The sequence below is a fragment of the Halyomorpha halys genome, unplaced genomic scaffold (genome assembly GCF_000696795.3).
Source record: "Halyomorpha halys isolate HHAL.00 unplaced genomic scaffold, Hhal_1.1 Scaffold1317.1, whole genome shotgun sequence".
In the NCBI taxonomy this organism is placed as follows: Eukaryota; Metazoa; Arthropoda; class Insecta; order Hemiptera; family Pentatomidae; genus Halyomorpha; species Halyomorpha halys.
The window spans coordinates 131,095-142,462 of NW_027105103.1; the positions used below are offsets into that span (position 1 = coordinate 131,095).

The 11,368-nt window shown below is 34.5% G+C and overlaps 1 protein-coding gene across 4 annotated transcripts in view; it reads left to right on the forward strand.

The window, feature by feature from the left end:
• LOC106689283 (uncharacterized) overlaps nt 1–11,103 on the forward strand; it is a 13,899-nt gene extending 2,796 nt beyond the window's left edge. The window contains exons 2-3 of one of the 4 annotated variants that reach the window (XM_014434178.2): nt 420–602; nt 9,529–11,103. In XM_014434178.2, the coding sequence (XP_014289664.1) occupies nt 420–602; nt 9,529–10,883 (1,538 nt within the window). In that variant the 3' untranslated portion in view covers nt 10,884–11,103. Of the gene's footprint in view, nt 1–419; nt 603–3,470; nt 3,659–9,528 lie in introns of those variants that run through there. The other 3 variants (XM_014434176.2, XM_014434179.2, XM_014434180.2) reach the window with 3 other exon arrangements.
• The last annotated feature ends 265 nt before the right edge of the window (nt 11,104–11,368 follow it).

Below are 11,368 nucleotides of genomic sequence, written 5' to 3' on the forward strand. Positions count from 1 at the left end.
GAATAAAATTGTATTGGGCTGCGAGAAGGAAAATGGCGTAATAGCCCAGCTTCCTGTGGCGTAGGGAAAAAAAAAAGTTTGTAACTATTTTTTTTTTAATTCGTTTTTAAAATAATCAGGAAATCATAAAACTTTTATCACTGCTGAGTCCCTGTGAACTCACAGCCATAAGCACTAAATAAAAGATTATGAAAGTAATAATATCTATATATTTAATCTATAATATTTCATTCACTAACATATAAATCATTCGTGAATAAATGAATAACTTATATAATTAGAAACCATAATTCATCATTGTTTTATCAATGGAATTTTTCACCAACATAAAATATTTTTAGTAAATAGTTCAATACATTTTACATTAAAACCTTTATAAATAAGCCTTTCATTCAATAAAGATTGCCTTATTGTTTCAGTATCGTTCTGTTTCTGCTCGGCTGGAATGACTTTCGCTTGGACATCTCCAGCTTTTTCTAAAATTAAAGAAGATCATGTTGACTTTCAACTGGACCAGTATGAGATGTCAATGATAGTAGTTTTAGGATGCGTTGGACGGCTACTGTCTCCGCTTCCAATAAGCTATGTCATGGACGCCATAGGTAGGAAGGGCTGTTTCTTAGCAGTAAGAATGCTGCAAACTTTTCATTGGTTAATCATCTATTGTTTCCACAACGCTTGGGCCCTATACTTGGCTAGACTCTTATGTGGACTGTATGCTGGCGCCACGATTTTCGTCGCTCCGATTTATATCGGAGAGACATCCCACAAAACTGTCAGGGGCCAAGCTCAAAGCTTACTGAGCGTTCAGTTCATTATGGGTGCAGTCCTTGAAAGCGCCTTCGGTGCTTGGCTGTCTTACGACCATCTGGCTCTCGCTTCGGCAGGTTACGATTTCATTTCCTATTTGTTTATCTTCATGATCCCTGAATCCCCTTATTTCCAAATAATGAAAGGCAATATGCGAGAAGCAACCGTAAGTCTTCAATGGTTGAGAGGGGCAGAGGACATTGGAGAGGAATTGGGCGTGGTTGAGAAGAACATTAAGATCCAGCTATCACGAAGCAGTAAATATGTCGATTTATTCACTATCAAATCCCACCGAAAAGCACTTACTTGCGTACTGATCTTGATGTCGCTGCAACGTCTATGCGGCGTTTCATGTCTGATCCCCTACGGCAGCTTTGTATTTCCTGATACATCGTATTTGTCCAGTAACAACGGTTCCCTTTTACTGAATTGCACCTACCTGATTATGTGCGTCCTTTCTGGATTCTTAATCGATAGTTGGGGGCGTAAATGTCTCCTATTATTCTCAACGGCGGGAGGATTTGTCTTCTTGGCCGGTTGTACTATTTGGTTCTTCTTAAGAGACAAAACGGAGGTGGACGTAGAAGGCACAGAATGGATGGTTATTTGTTTTCTCTTAGTCCAAGCAGCCTTCTATTCAACTGGATATTTTTACATACCGCTATTGATGATGGCCGAGCTATTTCCTATTAATATCAAAGCTAAAGCTAACGCACTCTGCTCGACCATTGGTGTTACAATGGGTTGCGTTGTAATGTTTATATTCCTGCCTCTAACTAACAGCTACGGGTTATACACGAATTTTACTATCTATACATTGGCAGCATTTTTTGGAATGATATACAGCACTACTATTATTGAAACTAAAAAAAAAAGTCTGGAACAAATACAAGCCATACTGGAAGGCGGAAGAGGGAAAACATGAGTAGGTTAATTTTTCATTCACAGATCAAGAAAAAAATATATTATTAAATTTGAAAAACACATGTGAAATATATATTTAAAAGATACTTTATTACTAAGCAACAAGAACAACACGTTCAAATAGACCTGCATACTTCCAGTGATGCTACAGACCAATTTGCCCCAAAAAGACAATTCATCAGACTGATTACCCTCATCTTAGGCTAAGTTCGTTTTTTCTTCAAGCTCAATATCAACTTTCAGCTTCGTTGATGATTTCCTCTGCCAATATTCAAGTGGCATGCCGGTCTTTCTTTTTTCCCATGTCATACTGCCCTCCAAAATTAACTTTGGTCATTTCGAATCCAAGACATACCTCACATAGTAAATGCTTTAAAGAGATTAAGAAGCTTTAATAATGGCGTACAAAGCACTATTTGACATGATATCAAGATATGGGTTCTAATGTTATCTTGCTAGTGCTGATAATCATTTATCAAAACTTGCAAATATACAGCATCGAACATTAAAAACAATAACGCACCGCAGTAACAAAGCAGGAAATCTTAAAATTGTTGGTACATCACCGGCTAACCTTAATTCTTACAGAATTATCTTTAAATTTATGGAAAGTAATTTATTTAGAAAATAAATAATATATCTAAAAAATGTTAGAAAAAAAATTTAATTTATCGAACCACCTTATAAAAATATATTTGGTAAAGGTACTTCAAACTATATGGTACCATATCTGTTCAATCGCTAACCTGAAAAAAGAATAAATAAATCAACCACAAAAACAAAACCAAAAAAAGTAATATTTGTCTGAGAACATTCTTACTTCTATGATTCTCAATAACTAATTTTGATTCACCAAATGACCATATCTGACTGTATTTTTTCTTAACTCCACATAATTCTTTATTATATTACAATTAAAATTAGCTACACATGTGTGTGCTTGGTTATTTATATTATTTATTTAGCTATCACTAGATCCTTCTTTTATCATATTCTTGTATCATCTTGTTTTATTTTCATTATTATATTAATTCACTAATTGTAAATTTGCAGCATCATTATTCACTCCTAAGTTATTTTTTATTTGAACTATTTTTATTTTTCGTTGAATTTAATTTAGTTTTTTTATAATTATTAGACCTAAAAGTATCAATTACAGCTTCTTAAAACAATTGGGTCATTTAATAACTTGAATATCCTCTTCAATGTCATTTCTCTTGCGGGAATTTTTCTTTTTTCCGCATAGATGGTATCATTTCCTAACCGCAGAAAGTCAGACCATCGCAGCAAGTTTTTTTTTTTTTTACTTTTTTATAATTAACTACTCATCTTCTTTATTACAAGTGTATAACTTTTACTACTTACGTCTTTAATTCAGAAATAATTAGGCTATTTTGGTTTGAAAATCTTTAATATAATAATCCTTTAGTTTTATTGTTCTTTCCGACAATATTATTATCAAAAATCTTGTTCGGGGGCTTCTACAAGCACAAATCATCATACAAATAAATAATTTAATATGATAAACAATATTACATGACAAATTTGAGAAGATATATTCGATATACCAGTTATTACAATTATAGAGCAAATAACATTACTTTAAAAAAATGGATATATACAAAAAGTATTTGGAAAGAAAGCTTGAGGGTCATCCCAGTGTGTAAATAATAATAAGTTAATTCAATGATTTTCAAAAGAAGGAGATAGATATTAACCTACTTAAGCCTACAGATGGCTTATGCACATCATGTGTTGATCACGAGGAGGTTATGTTTGAAAAAGTTACAATTGTATCAACAGGTCAAATGGAACTTTTCTTAAGTTGTATGTAGGGTAAATAGTGCGCAGATGAAGATAAAACTATGGATTGAAACGACACCACCTAAGTACAAGATGGGACAGTGGATATCTACAGTTGTGGGTATCTATCTACGTTTCGTAATGTTATTTATTTACACATTTCCGTATTATGTGTTATAATAACACAGTTTGATTATGTATTCACTAATTTTTTAAATAAAGGAAATGTAGATAGAACGTTTATTTTTTACATATCTAATTCTATGTAAAGGTGGATTCAAAAAAGGTAGAAGTCAAAAACCTACTTAAAAAGTGTTAAATCGTCCAATAACTTTTAATTAATTTACGTGATAGTGAATATAATAAAAAATATGTGATTTCTCATTTAAATTATGAACCATAATTTATGTTAGCACAGTAATATATCGGTTGTCATATTATTCCTATACAGAAAGCATGTGCCAAACGCATGAGAAACCTACACTTGTTTTGAATAAATTACCAAACTAAGAAATCTTATCTTATTGAATGCAAAAGTGATGTAAGTCAAGACTGGAGTATTAACATATTTAAAACATTTGAAAATGTATAAAATGTCAGTAAGAAATAAAAATAATTTTTCCAGTTTCAAGTATATCCAACTATTTAAAAGTATTTCCACAGGAAGAATTGCACCCTTTTTTATTTCAATGGCTTATGTATACATTTAAGGAGATTTAAAAAAATATAAAAATTTATATTTCTTATCTAGAGAGTTTAACTATTTTATTCACACTACTGTTAATAAAAATACTACCATATAATTTTTGGAAAACACTTTTAAAAATGTAAAATGAACGGTTAATAAGATGATGTATTCCTAAAAATTAAATTCTAGATTAGAATAAAAATAAACACTTCTGGAGAAAAACAAGATATAAAATAAATTAAAAATAGCAACTAATTTTACTAGTTAGATTTGTATAATTCAGAGGAAAACTATATGAAACTAACCATAACAAATGACCATTATATGAAAACTGTTATAATAATAACAAGAATTTTAAATATTAATATTATAATGCAAATTCAACCATTATTGTTATAATTCAATTCCTGTATTTTATTATTTAAATTAAGAGTTAATTTATAAATTGGTTATAATTTAAAATATATAAATTAACTAAAACTATATTATAAATATAGTAAATAAATAATTTTCCTAGAAGCTCCTTGATTGAATTACCAACAAAAAGAGTTGTTTTCTTCTGTTTGATAGATTTTTAATATTATTTTTATGTAGTCATTAAATACGGCAATCGGCAAATAAAAAAAATTGAGGATTTAAATTAGGTACTTTTAAAATGCAGTATATTAAAACGAAGCAATTTTAATTTAAAACAAGTAGAATTCTTCTTTGTTAAATTGATTTAGTGAGGGTTTTTTCAAGTTTCTACTTGAATTATACAGCCCTAATAGTTATTGATACCGAGGTTTACAATTATATTAACTTTTTTTACATCCACTTCGTATGCATAGAATATATAATGAGGGTACGTATTGCATTCGTGGAAAATTTTTAATTCGAGTTTTCAACGTAAATCTCAAAAACTTTTTGAGGTCCCTTGAATCAAAAGAGCTAAGATTCGCAAAATTGTCAGTGTGTGAACCGCATAGCTCAAAGACGAAAAGTCGTATGAAACTGAAACAACATATTTAATGAGGGTCTATAGTCTGGGATGACATCAACATTTGTGAGATGGCAACACTGAGAAGAGAGAGATAGCGTGAGGTTACTTTTAGTGTAGTTGTTGAGGATCGACGAGTGGAAAGTTGTACGAGGAGTACATGGAAAGTGCTCTTATTTATTTTTCTTTTGTGCGTAAAATGATTGGATAAACTTTTAGTTACTACAGTGTTATGAAGGGCTTTTTATTTGATTGAAATTTTTGTTGTAAGGCAATAAAATAAAGTGTTATTGAGCAAATATTTGAGTTCCAAAGGTATTGTTCTCCCTCCCTTTCTATTACTTTGCCATTTAAAAAATATTAGCCCACTTTGATGTCAGGTGCTGTTCTGGATTGAATAAATATGGCTTGGTCAACGTTTGATCCTCGGTTGTTTTCGCCCTATTCTTTTCTCGTAGGGTATCGCACATTGTGAGATCGACAAAAGCAACGTTTTCCGCCTGCGACTGTTCATTTTTCATCATCTCGCTTAGTACCACGTTGAGAAACGGGTTTAAGAGTATAAACAACACCAATGGCCGGAGTGCCAGATACAAACACGCTGGTTCCTGCACGAGGCTGGATCGCGATTGGCTGGGGCTCTACTTATTGAGCAAACTCGATCCCGTCCATCGCTGTGACGGATTCGGTCATCTTGGTTGACTCTTGAGTGAAGTGGTGGGAGGAGCCAACTTCCTCTGTAACACTGTCTAAAGTTACGCAACTAATTATAACACTAAAGTCAAACGAACTACACTTAACAAACCATAGTGACAATATTTTCACTTCGCGCACAGTACGCTGAAAGTAGGTAAAAACCACTAACCTAAGGTCCAGGAGTCTCTGCAAGAGCCTTCAACTGGAGCTTCATCAGGAGACACACAGATATCACCGAGTAAACAGGAACAGCAAGCAGCAAACAGGAACGAAGATCCGCACACGTTGACTGCTGGCGTCACACTTCTCCTCGTCTCCAACGTAATGTACCATTCCAGTATTCCTGGAAGTTGGATAATAACAGGAGAGCTAAAAGCGTCTTATATGCATTTTGTTGTTTATTTACATGGGTACGGACTATTAAGGCGGACACTACGCTTTGTCGTAAGTAACAGCTGACTAAGGCTGTCAGAGTGACGATCATCTTCCTGCCTTTCTTGAGTAGGTTGTTGAATGGAACGAGATACTCCACCATTTCTAAAACAAACCTGTAATAATTTAGAGTTCCCAACAACCTCAAAATTCCTTTTATGTCATTAGGTACCGCCATTTTCAGAATAGCTGAAACATATCCGCATCTGGTTTAACATCCTTCCTAGAAACCGTGTGATCCAAAAATGTTATTTGTTCCTGAGTTCAAGATGCTATTCAAGTGTCGCACATGTTCAACCTAGTTCTTACTGAACACAAGGAGGTCAACCATGTAAATCTGACAGATGGATTCGTCAATTCCTCTCCGAAACTCGTCCATCAGGCGCTGAAAGGTTATGGAGGCCTTTTTGAGGCTAAATGGTACCCTTGTAAACTCATGGTGACCCCTTTCAAAAGTGAATGCCGTCTTATCTTGATCATTAGGGTGCATTTTAATTTGATGATACCCAACCTTCAAGTCCAGTGTGCTGAATACCGTCGTCTCGCCCAGCCTGTCTAAAATGTCTTCAAATCTGGATCGGATACTTTTCGTCAATGGTATTCTCGTCCAGTTTCCTGTAACCTATCACCACTCTGTACTTTTCAGTAGTTTCACCTGGCGCAATCTTCTTTTTAACCGCCCACAATGGACTATTGTATGAGAATGTACTATCAATAATGATTCCCTGTCGTTTTAAACTTCCGATGTGATGACGTAGTGCCTGTGGGTATCTCCTTTCCTTTACGTATGTCACCCTGTTTTGCTTCAGTGGGATCTCATGGGCAGTCTTTCCGGTCGCCCGGAGGATATCATCCTCTTTAAAAAATATCCTGGTAATCTATCTTGAGTCGCTGTCTCCAGTCCTCAGCCTGGTTGATTGCCCCAATCCGTGCACCCTCATTCCACTGTTGTTGACGACATTTGTAGGTTTTACCTCCTATCTTAATTCTCCATTTTCCCTTGCTATTCTTAATCCTTGCACCCACCTTCCCTAATAGGTCACACCCCACAATTACTTTATATTCCCGTGGCATGGTCTTTCCAATATGCACTTTCAAGATGCCCTTACTAAATCCTCAATGGTTCAAAGCTATTTCCACCTCTCCCTCTACCTCACAAGGGCCACCCTGGGTGATTAACCTACACTGACATACCTGAATCCGGTACGCTTTTTCTTCTTCGCAGCCTCTCGACACATGATAGTACTGGAACTGCCCGTGTCTACCAGACACCTCACTCCTGTAATATCTATTATAGGTAAACCGCCGTGTTCTCCTCTCATATAGTTGATCTCCAACGTTCGGTAGCCCCTCGGTGGGTACGCTCCTCAGGCGCAGCATATGCGGCAGAGAGTCTGAAACACCAGCTCATGTGCTGGGAAAATGCTCCAACAACTCCCTCCTTATAAAACGCTGGCACCACAGAGTCAGAATAATTTATGAAGTTCCTTGAAACAAAAGCCTTCACCTGCTTCGAGGAGGTTTATTGTGTTGGCACCGACAGATCCATAAGATATGCCGATATTGTCGCATTTACAAAAATCAGAAGCACGACTCTGATCTTGGATCCGACAGTAAGATTTGAAAGTAATGACCTTGAACTGGCAGGTGGAGTGGAAAGGGGAAAAAAGGAAATATATGAAAAATGCGTCCCTTTCCTTAACGAAAAATTCCGCGAGACCTTCGGAGAGGGAGAGTTCACCGTGAGAGGCCTCTGGTTTGGATCTCGCTGAACAATACCAGATAGAACAAGAAGCTTCTTAGAAGACCTAGGTGTTAGCATCGGGGATATTACGATTGTGGACTGCCTGGGGGTCATACACCATCACCTGCATGGGAATTAGCTCCGAGATTATTCATTGTTTTATTTATTTATTTTAATATGTGGGCGTGTCGATTTCTGTGTTTTAACCTATTTATTCATTAAATTATTTTATTAGTATTATTATTTTTATTTATTTAAAAACATATTTATCCATTCAAGTGTTTCTTAAAACCCGGCTGTTTATTATATTTTCCTTTGAATCTATGTATTAATTTTGTTCTGGTAAAATGTATTTATTTGTTTGTTTTTTGGTAAACTGATCTACTGTTGTGACTATTATTAATAGTCTGATCTCACATTGCCGTCTAATAGTGACTTTGTTTAGGGAGTCACTAGAGAGGATCTGGAAGGATAAAATAAAAATTGTGAAATGGTGAAATTAAATAAACAGAAAAGGGAAAGAAAAAAGGAATGAATTGAAATATTTATATTTAGTGTATTGTCTGAAATTGATTGTAAAAGGAAACTGTGGGAAAAAAACTGTTTTCTTTCTATTGTATTATTCCATGTAATTATATGTAATTTATATATGATCTATTACGGATTGATTAGTATGCTGTGTTATGTAGCAAGCCGATGTATTTGGACTGCATGGATGAATAAAGTATTTCTCTGCCATCATAGAACAATATGAACAATTTACATCTTCATTTGTAAAACGTGAACGATATGTTTTACACACATGTGTAGTTTTTGGCGGTCTCTATAGGTACCAACCAAACAACAAAAGATAACATTGATAATTAACAAATTAAATTTATTATTATCAAATTATTACTGTTTAACTTTCAATTTTAAAATAACACATTTCAACCGAAACACTAAAATCATAAATAATTACTTGCGGGTGTTGTCCCCACAAATCTTATCGAGTAATTTCAGTGTGGTTAGGATTTTATTTTTGAGCTAGGCTGTTTACACACAAATACACTGACTATTTTGTGAGAGGTTGAAAGTAAAAAGGCCTCTGAAGGTTTAACTCATAGCTGTTCCTAATATTGTAATAATTCTACAATCACCTGTTTAAATGCTACTAAGGTTCTAACACCTATATATCTAAAATTCATTCATTCCCTAATATATTGTGACAAGTGGTTTTTAGCCTGTATTGACTGGGGAATTATCATACTAATGTTTGTACTTTTACAGTAGCAAAATCAATTAATACAAAATATAACTTTATTTTCTTAACATGAAACAGTCTTCCATTGCTTAAAATTAATTAATTAACGATTTAGTATTAAGTATTTTTGCATGATATGATTAAATGTTTATCACAATTCTCAGATTACTGTGAATGAATTCGTAATGACCTTTTTTTTTTTTTTATAGTTTCATGCTGTTTCTTCACATCTGGAATGGCTATGGCTTGGACATCTCCAGCATTCTTCAAAATTAAACAAAAGAAAGTGGATATCAGTTTGGACCAATACCAGATGTCCCTAATAGCAGCGATACCATTTGCAGGCAGATTTTTCTCTCCTTTGCCAATGAGTTATGTGATGGATATCACCGGAAGGAAGTCGGCTCTCATCTTCGGAAGACTCCTGCAGATAGTACATTGGCTCATGATCTATTTTTCCCACAATATTTACGTCTTGTATTCAGCAAGGCTTATCAATGGATGGTATGCTGGTATGGCCGTATTTACTATTCCAGTCTACATTGGGGAGACCACTCACAAGACTACCAGAGGACGTGCTCAAGGAGTGATGACCTTCCAGTTCTTACTTGGCGTCGTGTTTGAAACTGTTATTGGTGCATTTCTGTCATATGACGATCTCATTCTTTGTTCAGGAGGTGTCGATTTATTCTTTCTGATCTTCATGTTTATGATACCGGAATCACCATACTACTACATGATGCATGGAAATTATGATGATGCTTCTGCCAGCCTTCAATGGTTGCGGGGAAGGGAAGAGGACATAACGAAGGAATTCAGAAAAATCGATAAGAATATGAATTTACAACAGAAGGAGAGTAATTTCATAGACATCTTCAAAATTAGGTCTACGCGCAAAGCTATAACAATTGTGGTGATGCTGATGATAATCCAGCGAATGTCAGGGATGTCAGTAATAATTCCTTTCAGTAGCTTTATACTTCCGGAAACTTCTTGGCTGTCGAGTGAGAATGGCTCTATTATACTCAATTGTACCTACCTCGTTGTATGTGCTATATCGGGATATTTCGTCGACTACTGGGGTCGTAAAAACTTCCTAGTCCTCTCCAGTTCAGGAACCGGAATCTTCATGTTAGGCTGTTCCATATGGTTCTACCTGGATTACAGTGAGAGCTATGACGTACGTGGGACTGAATGGGTAGTCATCACTTTCCTGATCCTCCAAGCGGCCTTATACTCCACTGGTTACTTCTTCATCCCTTCTCTAGTTATGTCTGAGTTGTTCCCTATGAGAGTAAAGGCAAAAGCAAACGCTATTGGAGCTATGGTAGCGGTTTTATTTTCTACTGTAGTCGTTTATGTATTCCTACCTGTAACTAATAGTTACGGATTATACACAAATTTTGCTGTTTATACCATATCGAATTTTATAGGAGCAATATACAGCACAACTATTGTAGAAACAAAAGGTAAAAGTTTAGAAAACATACAAGCAATTCTGGAAGGAAGAAGTTATACTTCGGAGAGCACGATTGTATTCAATGTAGAGGAAGATGAACCTTAGAGAATCTATTCATAACATCAATGTACATTTTATATTATAATATAAAAGACACGTCCAGTCTTCAAGGGCAAAAGGAACGAAAAATCATTCCAATATATTATAACTGTACTTAATAAATATTGTGTGGATGATTTTACTATATCTATAATGTTAATTATAACATTTTCCCAATAATATATGATCTTACCAATATTGTAGAACTATCTCATTAACAATGTTTGAAGTATTTTTATCAATGAGAAAGCGGTAGAATTACAAATTGTTAATTCTAAACATTTACTTCAATTTACTCTTGAATTTTAGTTGACTACGGCTAATTTTAATAAGATAACAAAAGGATAAGAAGCATGATATTTTCTGTTTTTGAAAATGGCTGCTAGTAGCTGAAATGTTGAATCTGAATTAAAATTAGTTAAATAATTTAATTTGGTGACATAATTAGTCGAAAATCTACCACAAAATCAAACATGCTATCAGCAACCAAA